The sequence below is a fragment of the Octopus sinensis genome, linkage group LG7, assembly GCF_006345805.1.
Source record: "Octopus sinensis linkage group LG7, ASM634580v1, whole genome shotgun sequence".
NCBI classification, from domain to species: domain Eukaryota; kingdom Metazoa; phylum Mollusca; class Cephalopoda; order Octopoda; family Octopodidae; genus Octopus; species Octopus sinensis.
The window spans coordinates 100,181,866-100,198,100 of NC_043003.1; the positions used below are offsets into that span (position 1 = coordinate 100,181,866).

The 16,235-nt window shown below is 38.5% G+C and overlaps 1 protein-coding gene and 1 long non-coding RNA gene across 3 annotated transcripts in view; one reads left to right on the plus strand and one right to left on the minus strand.

Moving 5' to 3' along the window:
* The window catches only part of LOC115214150 (serine/threonine-protein kinase SMG1), a 185,790-nt gene that overhangs the window by 114,630 nt on the left and 54,925 nt on the right, over nt 1–16,235 (minus strand). For both annotated transcript variants that reach the window (XM_036504994.1, XM_029783223.2), the window contains 4 exons: nt 14,940–15,041; nt 13,260–13,336; nt 11,457–11,646; nt 1,382–1,512 (listed from right to left, as the gene is read on the minus strand). In XM_036504994.1, coding sequence (XP_036360887.1) covers nt 1,382–1,512; nt 11,457–11,646; nt 13,260–13,336; nt 14,940–15,041 — 500 coding nt within the window. The remainder of the gene's footprint in view (nt 1–1,381; nt 1,513–11,456; nt 11,647–13,259; nt 13,337–14,939; nt 15,042–16,235) is intronic.
* The window catches only part of LOC118764352, a 13,040-nt gene continuing 1,832 nt past the window's right edge, over nt 5,028–16,235 (plus strand). Inside the window, exons 1-2 of the long non-coding RNA XR_005000172.1 lie at nt 5,028–5,037; nt 6,322–6,327. This is a non-coding gene — a long non-coding RNA (uncharacterized LOC118764352). The remainder of the gene's footprint in view (nt 5,038–6,321; nt 6,328–16,235) is intronic.

Sequence of the window (16,235 nt, forward strand, 5' to 3'; positions counted from 1 at the left end):
CAAAGCATAGAATAAACTATCCATGTCAGTTCCTATCAGGACACAGTACCCTTTAAAAATTCCATGCTTCCCTAAATTTGTCAACACCACTCCTGATATGCTTATGCACTCTTATTCTTTACAGCATTTTTACTGTTCACTTTTCTGTCAGTGTTTTGTTTTGTGCACTGAACATGTACTTCTAGCTTTCATTGAGGGCTTTTCTTTACTTGATTTATATACCTGCTTTCTGTCCCTTCTTTTAATCTTTCCCAACAAGTTATTGTGCACCTAAGCACTGTTTACAATAAGCTCATTATATTATATCATATATATATATATATATAGTTGCAGGTATGGTTAAGAAGTTTGCTTCACAACCACATGACTTCAAGTTCAATGCCTAAATTGTCTTCTATTATAGCCCCAGATTACCCAATATTTTGTGACTTAAATTTGGTAGGTAGAAACTGTACAGAAATCTGTCATGTGTAAGTTTCACATTGACACTGCTTAGAGAGCAGTGATGTCTTTATGTCTCACACAAAACTTGGTAACTCAGTAGTATGATGCTGCAACGATATGGAATAATGTACCTACTAAGTGGGGGGGGGGGATTGGCATCAAGGATATCCAACCACAGAGTACTATCACAATAAACATCACCCAAACCATTCTAGCAGGGAAAAAAAACAGGAAGGAAAAAACAACAACACTGATGTATATATGTACACATGCACACTCACGATACACTCTGTGTGTGTGTGTACTGATAACTATATAATTAAATTCATACCATAGTTTTAGGCAAATGTCTCAGTGGATATGGAGCAGATATTGAGGTAGAAATAGATCTCTGGCTTTGCTAAACAATTAATGAAGTTCACAAACAGTGATCATAATACTTATGTAGATACACACACATTCAGATATTCTTGAATTTTACAAGTGAAAGCACTTTGTGCTTTGTCATTATGATCAGTTAACATCCACTTTTCCATGTTTGCATGGGTCAGACAGAATTTGTCAAGGTAGGTTTTCTAAGGACAGATGTCTTCCTGTTGCCATCCTTCACTTATTTCCAAGTAAGTCTTTCCAAAACAGATTTTTCATGGAAGACTGGAAATGAACATTATTTGTTTGATAGTGGTACTTGTTTAAGACCAACATATCATGTCAAGGCAAGGGTGTACACACACACCAGGCTTCTTTCAGTTTCTGCCCATCAAATGCACTCACAAAGCTTTAGTTGGCACAAGGCTATTGTAGAAAACACTTGTCCAAAGTCCTATACAGTGGGACTGAACCCAAGACTACATGGCCAGGAACCAAGTTTCTTAACCACACAGTCATGCCTACCTGAGAAATAAATCAAAGAAATAAACAAAAAAATAAAACTTACCTGGTACAATGTGAATAAAGAGAATGAATGGTTGCATACTGGACTGCAGGATAACGGTCTACTAGGGGCTGGTTCAGGGGATGAAGGTGTTTGATAAGAAGATCAAATATACTTGGTGTCAGTGCCCACATCTGAAATATGAAATTGAACAATTAAACCCATATATTCAAAGTCGTTACTCTCAGACTTATGAAGAAGATAATGGTTTGCACATACAAATGACTCTACTCATAAGGACAAGGAAAAGAATTATCAAACATTTTAAATGGTATCAAATAGTGATATAAAATAAGTTAACTCTTTCATGATCACATTTCAAATGAAATATACTGGTATTTGGAACATAATAAAGAGATTCTCACAAATTATAGTGGCATTATAGGATTGCATTGTAGAACCAAAAGTGGTTTCAAGCAGATTAGTATCAAAATATACAAGGTACAGGGGTTGAACAAAATAATGGAAAGACCTAGCATCATAATTTTGAAATATCTATAAAACCATCAAAAAACTTTTAGTTTTATGTTTTTGATTTTCAAACCTATTTTCTAGCTCACACGATTAACAGAACCTCTTACTAAGTTACGGTGTTATATTAGTTATCAATAATGATTATTCCCTCTGATTTTTCAAACCTATTTGCTAGCTCACACGATTAACAGAACCTCTTACTAAGTTACGGTGTTATATTAGTTATCAATAATGATTATTCCCTCTGATTTTTCAAACCTATTTTCTAGCTCACACGATTAACAGAACCTCTTACTAAGTTACGGTGTCATATTAGTTATCAATAATGATTATTCCCTCTGATTTTTCAAACCTATTTTCTAGCTCACACGATTAACAGAACGTCTTTGATTTTCAAACCTATTTATCAAATAAAGTTTATTATCGACAATGCCGTCCCCAGTCAAATTTCCTCACACCGCTTTATTCCCACGTGTTCCTTGACCTCCTCTCTCCACCCCTCTCTAACTAACCCTATCTCTCTCCCTATCTTTCTCTATGTCCCCTCCCCTTTCTCTAACCATCATCGCCATATCTCTCTCCCTGTTTCTCTATGTCCCCGCCTTTCCATAACCATCATCGCCAGATATAAAAGAGCGATCGCATTATCGTTAACCCCACTCGCTTCCAAATATCTAAAGAAGAAATACGCACAGATCATGAATGGCTAAAGCTAAGTGACTCGTTCAGCCTCGCTACAACTACCTTCTATCCTTGCACTTATCATCATTATTCTCTCACTATTCTTTGATTACCATCTCATTGTATTGTTCCTCATTCTTTCAGTATTCCCTCATTACCCTGTCTAGCTCAAACATTTTTTTTTCGTTTAGTGTTGTCTCCCGGTTCATAGCCACTCTGATTTTTCAAACCTATTTTCTAGCTCACACAATTAACTTTGATTCTCAAACCTATTTGCTAGCTCACACGATTAACAGAACCTCTTACTAAGTTACGGTATTATATTAGTTATCAATAATTATTATTCCCTCTGATTTTTCAAACCTATTTTCTAGCTCACACGATTAACAGAACCTCTTACTAAGTTATGGTGTTATATTAGTTATCAATAATGATTATTCCCTCTGATGTTTCAAACCTATTTTCTAGCTCACACGATTAACAGAACCTCTTACTAAGTTACGGTGCACCCGCCCTCCCACCCCCTCCACACATGCCGGAAGTCCCTATTCTTTGCCATCCCGGGGTTGCTTCCCATGAAGACTGCAAATGCTCTTTCACCATCCCTACCCCTAGTCTCGACCTATGTAAGGTAATGTTCATACAGTGCAAAATATGAAAGGCTAGTGTCATGCAGGTTGTACTTAAGGCTACTTTACTACTTCATTACTTGCACATGAATTCTGCCAAATGCGAGCTTTCTTTTCAGGTACACGAAGCTACTGCCACCGTCCCAGGGTCTCTAGAGCCCATGCCTTCCACACCCACAACGTTGGCACAATGAAAGGTAGGTCTGGTGAGATAGTCGAGATGCTTGAACGGAGATGTGTGGATATATGTTGCATGCAAGAAATAAGGTGGAGAGGAGGATCAGCTAGGTTCCTCATAGGCAAGGAACACAGGTACAAGATTTTCTGGGCAGGGAACACTGACGGGGTTGGTGGCGTGGGTATACTTATCGCTGAGAAATGGGTAGATAAAGTAATTGAGGTAATCAGAGTATGTGACAGAATACTTAAGATTAGATTAGTGCTTCATCATAGTTTAGCAACCATTATATCAGCCTATGCTCCTCAGTCGGGGCTACCCGATGGACAGAAAGACCGATTCTATGACACTCTACTGCAGGCTACCTCGTTGACAAACGACAGAGACCTTCTCTTTGTGGCTGGTGACTTCAATGGTCACGTTGGATGACATGCTGGGGGGTTCCATGGCGTACATGGAGGCTATGGCTATGTCTCCCACAACGAGGAGGGAACCAGGCTGCTGGAGTTCTGCGATGCAAATAATCTTATGATTTGCAACACTAACTTCAGGAAACCAACCAGCCACCTAGTCACTTACTGATCGGGCCAACATACCAGCCAAATTGACTACATCCTTGCAAGGCAAAAGGAGAGATGGCTGCTTATAAATGCCAAAACCTTCCCAGGCGAAGAATGTACCCCACAACATAGACTGGTAGTTAGTGACTTTAGGATCAGGACTAGGAGGACAACCAGAAGACGACCAATATGGAGAAGAAGGATCTGGAAGATTAAAGATCCTGCAAATGGACAGAGATTTAGTGACATATTACTTGAAGCCTCTGACGAAGTAGAAGGGGATAGAGCATCACAGGGGGTAGAAGACAACTGGACGTTTTTCTAAGGGACAACCTGCTGAGAGCCACTGACCAGATCTGTGGCTGGTGCAAAGTCCCCTCTCGACCTAGAATAACGTGGTGGTGGGACAATATTGTAGACAGGGCTATTAGAGAAAAGAGACAGGCTTGAAAGGTCTGGAAAAATGGGGGTAGCAGGGAATTGTATCAGACTGCCAAAAGAGAAGCTAGGAGACAGGTTTATTTAGCCAGAGGGGAAGCAGATAAGAAAAAATTTGCCAATGTTCTGCGCCATGAGGACCAAAGACTGGAGGTGTTTCGCGTTGCAAGACAGTGTGTGAGAGAGAATCGTGATGTGGTAGGAGAGAAGTTTGTTCGCATGGAAGATGGTTCACTTGCGCTAAATGAGGATGCAAAGAGAGAGGTTTGGAGACGCCACTATGAAAGGTTGCTGAACAAAGAAAATGAATGGGATAAAGGGAGTCTGCCAAATGTTGACCCAACAGAGGGACCAGCTATCTGAGTTGATAGTTCCGTGGTAGCTAAGGAAATTAGAAGCATGAAGACAGGGAAAGCCCCAGGCCCATCAGGAATCACTGCAGAGATGCTCAAAATGTCTGGTAGTGTCGGCTATAGCCTAGTCACCCGTATAGTTAATCAGGTGATACACAAAGGAGTCATACCCAATGACTGGTGTAGCAGCATAATAGTCAACTGCTACAAAGGTAAAGGTGACGCCCTAGATACAAATAACTACAGAGGTATCAAGCTGTTGGATCAGGTGATGAAGGTTATGGAGAGGGTCATAGCCCAACTAATTAGAGAGAGAGTTAGTTTAGATGAGATGCAGTTTGGGTTTGTGCCAGGGAAAAGTACCATTGATGCTATATTCCTGGTAAGGCAGCTGCAGGAGAAATACCTAGCCAAAGATAAGCCCCTGTACCTGGCTTTTGTTGACATGGAGAAAGCCTTCGACAGGGTCCCTCGATCCCTTATCTGGTGGTCAATGAGGAAACTAGGGATAGATCAATGGTTAGTGAGAGCTGTGCGGGCCATGTATAGGGACGCTGCTAGTAAGGTGAGGGTTGGCAACGAGTACAGTGAAGAATTCCGGGTAGATGTAGGGGTCCACCAAGGCTCAGTCCTCAGCCCCCTCCTATTTATCATAGTCCTCCAGGCAATAACGGAGGAATTCAAGACAGGATGCCCTTGGGAGCTCCTCTATGCTGATGACCTTGCTCTAATTGCTGAGTCGCTATCAGAACTGGAGGAGAAGTTTCAGGTGTGGAAACAAGGATTAGAATCGAAGGGCCTCAGAGTCAATCTAGCTAAAACCAAAGTCGTAATCAGTAGGAAGGTAGACAAATCACAAACGCCTTCAGGTAGATGGCCCTGCTCGATCTGTAGAAAAGGTGTAGGTAGAAACTCTATAAGATGCACCAAGTGTAAGCTATGGACACATAAGAGGTGCAGCAATGTCAAAGGAAGGCTAACTAGGAAGATGGTTTTTGTATGTGGCAGATGCTCAGGAACAATAAACACTGAAAATGCTCTGAGACCAACTTCCGTCACTTTCCAGGGAGAAAAACTAGAAATAGTTGATAGTTTCCGTTACCTAGGTGACCAAGTCAGCAGCGGGGGCGGGTGTGCTGAAAGTGTAACTGCTAGAGTAAGAATAGCTTGGGCAAAGTTCAGGGAACTCTTACTTCTGCTGGTGACAAAAGGCCTCTCGCACAGAGTGAAAGGCAGACTGTATGATGCGTGTGTACGAACAGCCATGCTACATGGCAGTGAAACATGGGCTGTGACTGCTGAGGATATGCGTAAGCTCACAAGAAATGAAGCCAGTATGCTCCGATGGATGTGTAATGTCAGTACTCATACTTGGCAGAGTGTAAGTACCTTGAGAGAAAAGCTGGACCTAAGAAGCATCAGTTGTGGTGTGCAAGAGAGACGTTTGCACTGGTATGGTCATGTGGCGAGAATGGATGAAGATAGTTGTGTGAAAAAGTGCCACACCCTAGCGGTTGAGGGAACCTGCGGAAGAGGCAGACCCAGGAAAACCTGGGACGAGGTGGTGAAGCACGACCTCCGAACTTTAGGTCTCACTGAGGAAATGACTAGAGACCGAGACCTCTGGAAGTGTGCTGTGCGCAAGAAGACCATCCGTTCGTGTCCGTTGCCAGCCTCGCCTGGCCCCCGTGCCGGTGGCACATTAAAAGCACCATCCGTTCGTGGCCGTTTGGCAGCTCTCTCTGGCACCTGTGCGGGTGGCACGTAAAAAGCACCCACTACACTCACGGAGTGGTTGGCGTTAAGAAGGGCATCCAGCCGTAGAAACACTGCCAGATTTGACTGGGCCTGATGAAGCCTTCTGGCTTCACAGACCCCAGTAGAACCGTCCAACCCATGCTAGCATGGAGAACGGACGCTAAACGATGATGATGATGATGATTAGTGTTGCTTAATATGTTTTACTAAAATTGCTGTTTCTTTTCAGATATCATCAGAAAAAGGTGATTAAAATTACAGATCTATCGGACTTTCAAAGAGGTCAAATTGTTGGTGCTCGTATGGCAGGCGCTAATATAACGAAATCAACCTAAATGTCTGGTGTATCAAGAAGTACTATCTTGAAAGTAATGACAGCCTTTGAGAAAGAGGGAAAAACCTCCTTGTCGAAACAAAACTCCAGAAGGAAATCAAAACTTTCAGCTAAGGACCGCTGGAATCTTATGCAAATTGTTAGAAAGCATTACAAATGTACAGTTCCCAAAATTATTGCAGAGTTTAATGACCACCTCGAGAACCCGGTTTCCACAAAAACTGTTCACCGGGAGCTGCACAAAGCCAGATTTCACAGGAGGGCTGTAATCAGAAAACCACAACTTTCAAAAACAAACATTGCAAAGCATTTAGAGTGGAGTAAAATCCTACAGAATTGGTCCCTAGAGCAGTGGAAGAATGTTATTTTCTCGGACAAGTCATCCTTTACCTTATTTCCGACCACTGACCGAATATACGTGTGGAGACAACGAAAAGAAGCATTTGAACCAGACTGCCTCCTTCCAACTGTTAAACATGGAGGATCTGTGATGATCTGGGTGGGACTATATCTTGGAAATCTGCCGGCCCAATGGTTTCCCTTCATGACAGAATTAATAGTCAAAACTATTTAAGCATTTTATCTGATCAAATTCATCCTATGGTTGCAGAACTGTTTCCGAAGGGAAACGCAATCTTTCAGGATGATAATACACCAATTCACAAAGCTAAAGTTGTTACTGAATGACACAAGGAACATTCTAGTGAAGTTGAACATCTTATCTGGCTACCACAATCCCCAGATCTTGATATTATTGAACATTTATGGTGCATTTTAGAAAAACAAGTAAGGAGTTGATATCTTCCACCATCACTACAAGAACTGGAGACTGTTTTAGCTGAAGAATGGAGAAAAATTCCTTTGGAAACAATTCAAACTTTGTACAAGTCCATACCTCGTAGAATTGAAGCAATTCTACCCCATATTAAAATAAATTTGTTAGAAATTTTAAGGTGTTTCCATTATTTTGTCCAACCCCTGTATATGCCAAGTTAAACTTTCGAATGTAACAGTTGAGCGAGCCAAGCCTGAAGCTTGTAAAGCAAGATTTGAACACAAAATGAAATAATTTCAACATTTGGTTACACTATAACGAGATACTCAACTATGGAAATATGACCTTAGTCACAATCTGAAAACTTGAAGCATAAAGTATGTAAAGTTATCAACATCATTTTAAGACCCATTTTTCCATGCTTGCATATGTCAGACAGAATTTGTTGAAGAAAATTTTTACAGCCAGATGCTCTTATCACCGACCTTCATCTGCTTCCAAACAGTAATATTTCCCATGATTTGACATTTTCATAGGAGACTGGAAATGAATGACATCAATGTATGATATTATTGCTTATTTACAACTATTACATGATGTTGAGCCAAGTGTATATTACATGGAAAAATGCGAGCAAGAGAAATGATATTCTTAATATTATAAATTTACAGGACACACTTGGAAAAGTGCAGGACAAGAAACTTTTTACTTAAAATATTGCAGCTAAGGATAAAATTTTAAATAAAATATTTAGATTTAGAAAATATTAGCTTTTATTAAAATTAAAAAACTCAAAATATATTTTACACTTTAAAAAACTTCATTTTTTTAATTATTAATTAATTAGAAATTTGAAAATAGACTATAAAAAATAGTAGCAGTACATAATTAGTTAGTACAATAGAATAATACAAAAATTAGTTATACGTCACAGTAAAATCTACCTGTAACAAATTTACAGTAAAATTTGCTTGACCTATTGCCAAGTTTTCACATTTTTAGTCTTGAGCCAATGCCTATTTTTTTACATAATGAATTTGTCTACCATATATAGTATTCTACTTTATTTTAAACTTTAGCTATATTGGTACTTCTGGCTCTCACTTTTAAGTATCCTAGTGTGTCAATATTTTAACAAAATGATGGTACCTTTTTAAATTATAATGTTACTTTGTAAATTAAAATCAAATAATTTTTAGAAAACTACTATTTGTAAATCTCACGAGATATTCAGCAACAGTACTTTGGAGTAAAGATTGTTAGCCAGCATAACATGGCAGTCCTGGTTTAGGATGAATGTTGTTGTAATTCAGCCTCAGAAGACATCTCCAGCTGGCTATACAACATGATCTGTGTCCTCATATTTTCGAACAAGGAAATCTAGCACCACCACTCAGCTCAAAATGGTATCTGTGTATTGCGATTTCCGGGTTTATTCCCTTCATCAGCACAGAATAATTGTTTGGCTAGAGGTGGCGCTGCCAAATTCCCACTCAAAATATATAGTTTCCAAAGTGACAACTAGTTACTGATTTATAAATTAGAAAATTACTATTTGTAAATCTCATGAGAGATATTCAGTAACAGTACAGCTGAGTGGGGGTGCTAGATTCCCTTGTTCGAAAATATAAGGAGACAGACTGTGTCGTATAGCCAGCTGGAGACGATGTCTCTTGGAGCTAAATTACAGCAACATTCGTCCTAGACCAGGACTGCCATGTTATGTTGGCAAACAATCTTTACTCCAAATAATTTTTAATATTCAAATTTTATCCTTAGCTGCAATATTTTAAGTAAAAAATTTTTTGTTCTCTATTTCACCAGATGTAATAACTTGTCTTCAACTTTTCCAAGTGTAATAACTTATCCTGTACTTTTCCAGATTGATAATCTTAAGAATATTATTTCTCTTACTTGCATTTTTCCAGGCTCTGGGTGTTATTGTCGACAGTGATTTGCATTGGACAAAACACATCGCTAAAATTGTCAAGAAGGCTGAGGGTGTCTTGGCATCACTCAACAAATCCTTTGTGAGCCGCTCTCCGGCTATCTATCTGCGGCTTTATATAGCTATGGTAAGACCTAACCTGGAATTTGCATCACCGGTCTGGAACCCCTATCTTGCCCAGGATATCAATCGTCTAGAAGCTGTTCAGCGACGTGCAACCAAAAGAATACCCTCCATCAGGCATTTGCCATATCCTGAACGCCTTACTTCCCTGGGCATGGACACATTGAAACTCCGACGTCTGGCAGCTGACTTGGCAGACACCCATAAAATTATCAACCATCGTACAAACAATAACTCTGAGCACCTTTTCAAACTCCACCCATCTAACACCCGTGGACATATTTACAAAGTAAGAAAACAGCACAGCTCCCATGACTTCAGGAAACATTTTTTCATGCTGAGAGTTGCTGAAGCATGGAACAAACTGCCGGCATCAGTTGTTAGTTGTCGGAGCACTGCATCCTTCAAAACTTCCATGCTTCCTGAGATTCGCCAACACTACACTTGATTTTCTCCCCTCCATACACACACAAGCATGTATCTGACTCATACATTGTTCGCTTTCCAGACATTTCTACATTACTGCATGTACTTTATATGCACTTTCTGACAAGTTGTGGTGCACCTGAGTACTGTATACAATAATTTCATTATTATTATTATTAATAATGTGTCAAATGTGTCAATTAGTGGTGTCACTGATAATTTTTTTATTTACCTCAATGATGCCAGTGACATATATTAAAAGTCCCCTTATAGAACTATATTTATAAAAAAAGTATAGAACTATATTATCACCCTCAAATTTGAGAAACAAACTCATAACATTTTCTTTTAAAACTTCATTGCATGAGATTGATACCATGAAATTCCTTGAATTGAGCTCTAACATTTAAGCTTAATTAAAATATAGCTTGTTTTTAAAATAAAAATGTTAATTATACTTAGATCCAATTTTTTGCCGTATATTATTTTCATGTTAAATTACTTCACAACTATTTGGATACAAATTTTTGTTGCATGGGGCCAAAACTATAAAATTCTTCACACTTTCTTCTATCATTAAAGCTAAGATAAATATATTTTGCTTTTAAAATAAAAATGTTATTTAGATCTAAACTTGATCGGTGACATTACTTACTCTCCTATAACATCGCTACCAATTTTTTCTACTGGATCATATCTCAATTTTATTATACTAAAATGTAGCCAGGGACCAGTCCTCTTCAAAAATATCAACAGTTTTCCATTTGGTTAAGAACTGAATTAGTAACAAGCTCTGAAAGATGCTGCATGTGAGTAAATTGCAGCCTTAAGAATATTATTCAACTACTACCGTAGTTGATTGATACACATGCACACTTACAATACGCTTCTTTCAGTTTCCATCTACCAAATACATTCACAAAACTTTGGTCAGCCCAGTGCTCCACAGTGGGACTGAACCCAAGACCACATGGTTGGGAAGCAAGCTGTGTCTGTCCAAAATAAGTAGCAAAATAAAGTAACTATAACTGACTAATGAAAGGGAGTTGTGTATTAGGCCCATGGAGAGTTTACTTTTACATTATGAAGCTTGCAATTGGTTAATTAAAACAATCTTTTCATGTTTCCACTATGTTTATAGGCTCACAACCCCAAAATTTAAGTATCGGTAATATACTGGGACTCAAATCGATTATATCTATTCCCATCAACATTATGCTTCAATACTACTACTCTAAGAAAATTATCATTACTAAAACTTTCAAGTCAATATAAAGACTGAGTTTTATGATTTATTTGCAAATAAGAAGCATCAGTTGTCTCAACTAATGAAGTCAGTACAGTACAGTAGCTAAATTATAATGCCCCAGACCAGTAAATACACAAGGCAGTAAGACCTACCACAATGAGATTATTCTTGGTGTTGTAGATCTCAGCTAGAGCAGCAAGGTTGAAGACCAGTACAGTTTCTGCCTGTTTGACATTATATTCTTTCTTTGCAAAAGCATTATCTACAATGATGAACTGCTCCTCCTCCCCACATTCTCTCAGTAATCTGTTGTAAGCAACTTCAATGTCTCCAACCACATTCCTAGAAAATAAATGAATTAAAACATTAACAGACATTCCAAAATGAGAATTTAAAACCCAGCACTTAAAGATGCTTTAAAATACCTCAAAGGTGAGATGTGTGTCTGTGTCCGCATGTGCAAGTGTGTGTATACATACACACAAATATCCATACATGTATTTGTGTGTCCGTGTGGGGAGAGGTTGAAATTTAGTTTCCAATAAGGCAGAATTACAGTTAACTATAATTCTATAGAATTTAATTTCCAACAAGAATTTATAAAATTTTAAATAAACTCTCAATAGCAAGAATTGTGAAATTTCCTAATCTATATATTTATCTTTCATATCTGGCTGTATTTTTTTTATACCTAAGTAATCACAATTGACCTTGTTACTGGAATACTGACAACCAAGTCACAACATTTTTTTCACCATTTTTATGAGTTACCTCAACCTTTCCATTATCACATTAATGCTGAAATGCACTGTCTTGTTTCAATTAATTTTGAACTGGTGTTTGAAACAAATCAACATGAAATTTTGATAGAAGATTTTCATTTAGATCATTTTAACCATTTTGTTACCATATTTCTGTTGAAATATCCCTTCATTTGTTTTAATAAATTTTGAATATAATGAAGAATTAGTCAAATTACTTTGTCTTAAGTAGGATAGTGTTTGGAGCATAATTCAACATGCAATTTTGATGAAAGGTTTTAAATTAGATCATTTTTAAAACAGGGAAATTTGTATCAAGTGAGTTGGTATCATTAATCTCTGAGTGTTACAGCTGTATCCTCATCATTGATATGCTTCAGTGATAACCACATAAATTTAAATAATATGGATGACTGAAGAAAATTTTGTTACGATAAGAAACCACAGGTGAAAATCACAGATATAAACAAGAAAAAAAAAAATCAATGGTTGAATAAAATTTTAATAAAAATTTGTTCTTTAAACCTCTCCTTGCTTTTGCAGTTAGTAGGTAGACTTCAGATTTAGTAAGCACTAAAACATTGCTTTACAAAAAGCAAACAAAAACTATTTGCTTTTGCCATTTTACCACAGAAGTTGTGTGGTATAGCAAAGAATTTCTTGAACATTAATTTCTAGAGTTAATTACACATTTCTAATGACAGTTAATCAGTCAAAATGAAAGCGGTCTTGATTTTCCAGAATGTTAGCAAAAGCCACTTTTATACATGTAATGATTTAAATAAGGAGTTGTAGCCAACCTAGTAATTGTAGTATCCTCTTGAATAAAGGAGTCAGTTTTGGTCCCAGACCAGTACCACATAATCTCTCGGGGAAAGATGTTTAATATTGAGTCAATCCAGCTGTAAACACTATGAGGAGGCTACAACCCACTACTGTAATCATCAAATGCAGAGCACATTAAATGAAAATCTCATAATCTACAGCACAGTTTAGTTAAAACTTTCCCACAGGCAAAACCTTCAGGAGACTGGTGATCCTATGCAGAATGTAAGCAGTCACTTCATGTAAATATGATAGACTGCAGCACATTGAAATATCTTTCATTAATACTGATGGATATAAAATATAGTAGAGGTAATTTGTCCAATACAATCACACAAAAACAAATCTGCTGAATTCAATAAGACATACCTGTATGCTTCTTCTAGTAATGGCACATTCTTTAAACTCATAACTCCATGGTAGACTGTCATTAGTTGGATACATATCTGGACGACAGATGAAGGTAAATGGTTAGAGAAACTATACATCATCATTCATTAATTTGTCAGTACTATTCAAATAGTGTCAGCTGCAATAGATTCACGCCTGCTATCACTACACTTGCTTATAAGGTCCGATCTCAAATAATATCAAGATAGCTTTAATTGTATGGTGTAACTCAGCGTTTCCCAACCTATTTTTCCCCAGGCCCCACTATAACTTTCCAGAGAAATGTATGCCCTACTGGTTGGTAAAAATCAATTTTATTTCTAATATTTTATTACAATAATTTAATGCAAAAGAATTTATCAGTAACTCTTTTATTAAGTACTGAGTCCAAAAATAGTACATTACTGACTCAGAAAAAAAAGTGAATCACTTTAATGAAAACCTTGGGCCTGGTGACTATGGGATTTCCTTGATTCAAGGAGACAATTTTGTAATTTTGAACCCGATTCTCTTGGTTTGAAGCAAATCATCAACAGAACTAAAGCCACACTCAACCAAATAAGATGTGGGGAAATGAATCAAAAGTCCCATTGCTGAAATGGCAGTGTTAGGGTATTTTCTTTCAAATTCATCACGTAGCTACATCTTGGTACCTTGAACAAAATATTCACTGATTCTTTTGTATTAAATAATGAATCCCAGGCCCCACTGGTGGGGCATGTACCCCATGTTGGGAATCACTGGTGTAACTGTATGATATTTTATGTATATTTAGTATTAGTTGTGCTACATGTATGATTTGCATTTTTTTCTGGCACTTCATTGGTTATGAGGACAAGGGTTCCAGTTGATCCGATCAATGGAACAGCCTGCTTGTGAAATTAACGTGCAAGTGGCTGAGCACTCCACAGACACGTGTACCCTTAACGTAGTTCTCGGGGAGATTCAGCATGACACAGAGTGTGTGACAAGGCTGGCCCTTTGAAATACAGGTACAGCAGAAACAGAAAAGAGGAGTGAAAGAAAGTTGTGGTGAAAGAGTACAGCAGGGTTCGCCACCACCCCCTACCGGAGCCTCATGGAGCTTTAGGTTTTTTTTCACTTAATAAACACTCGCATTGCCCGGTCTGGGAATTGAAACTGCGATCCTACGACTGTGAGCCCACTGCCATAACAACTGGGCCATTGCACCTCCACATGATTTGCATAGCAGATAGCAAATATGCAGGCAGTAGGCCTAATATTTCTTTTTTCACAAGTGTCGATACTAAAAGAGAGGCTAAAAGACTTTACCTAGGCCTGAGTAGTTGCTAACACCCACCATATATTAGTGGACAGTCTGACACTCAGACAGCAATAGACTCTGAATGGCTAACCTTCCAGTTTCACTTCGAATTGTTGCATCTGCTCTTCCCAGGACTCAGTCTTACTCTCATATATATACCATGTACCAATGTTACATAGAAACCTTCATTGTAGAGATGAACCACTTAAAGAATTTCCTTCCATGTTCTCCTTTGAAAAATTGTTAACCTCCAAGATGCAATTACCAAAACATTATCTTCCATCTTTATAATCATCTCACAAAACAAATCATGTATTCTAATAGTCGACAATTTTCATGCAAATACAGAGAAAAGAATGAAATAGGAGACCAACCTCTTCATGGTGGGAAAAGCGTAATGTCTGTAACAAGGAATTTGGTCCAAGGAGGGTGCTGATGAAATGCACTGGGAGGTTGAAGTTCACAAACTCAACCACCTAAACACAAAATAAAAATACAAAGCAAACAAAATTTAAGAGAAAAAAATAAAATAATTCAAGTTAATACTGCTGTCTAATAACCATCACAACTTTAATGTCAACCTTTCCAGGCGTGAATGGTCAAATGGAATTTGCAGATTTTCTACATCCAGATCTCTTCCTTCTACAAACACTAACCTGTATCTAAGCAAAGTGATATTTCCCACAACCAACTATGTTTTCATAAGACTGGAAACAAAACACAATCATTTGTATGGGGATAATGCTTTTTTACAATCACCACATGATGTCAAGACAAGGTACACACAAACACACACACGTAATTGTATATATCATCATCATCATCATTGCTTAACATCTGTTTTCCTGGCTGACATGAGTTGGATGGTTTGACTGAGGTCTGGAGAGCCAGCGGCTGCACCAGGTTCCAATCTGATCGGGCAATGTTTCTACAGCTGAATGCCCTTCCTAACGCCAATCATTCCAAGAGTGTAGTGGGTGCTTTTTATGCAGCACTGGCACAGGAGCCAGTCAGGTGGGCTTGGCATTGATCATGTTTGGATGGTGCTTTTTATGTGCCATCGGCACAAGAGCCAGTCAGGGGGCACTAGCTACAGCTACGATATTGGTTTTACTTGACCCAACAGGACTTCTCAAGCATATCATACTGCCTGATGCATCAGGGGTATTCTTAAGAGGGCCAGACATGGGTGGCTGCAATCTCACTTTAGTTGCTGGGTCTTCTCAATTACAGCATATCTCCAAATGTTCCGGTCACATGTCAGTGTCTCTGTGAGGCCCAATGTTCGATGGTCATGCTTCCCCACCTCATCCCATCCCATGTCTTCTTAGGTCTACCTCTTCCACAGGTTTCTTCTACAGTTAGGGAGTGGCACTTCCTCACACAGCTGTCTTCATTCATACAAAACACATGACCATACCAGTGCAGACGCCTCTCTTGCACACCATATTTGATGCTTTTTATGCCTAACTTTCTTGCAGGGCACTTACACTCTGTCGTGTACACACAGACATTACACATCCAGTAGATCATACTAGCTTCATTTCTTTCAAGCCTATGCATGTCCTCAACATTCATGGCCCATGTTTCACTGCTGAGTAGCATGGCAGTTTGCACACATGCATCATAGTCTACCTTCCACCCTGAGCAAGAGGCTCTTAGTTGCCAAC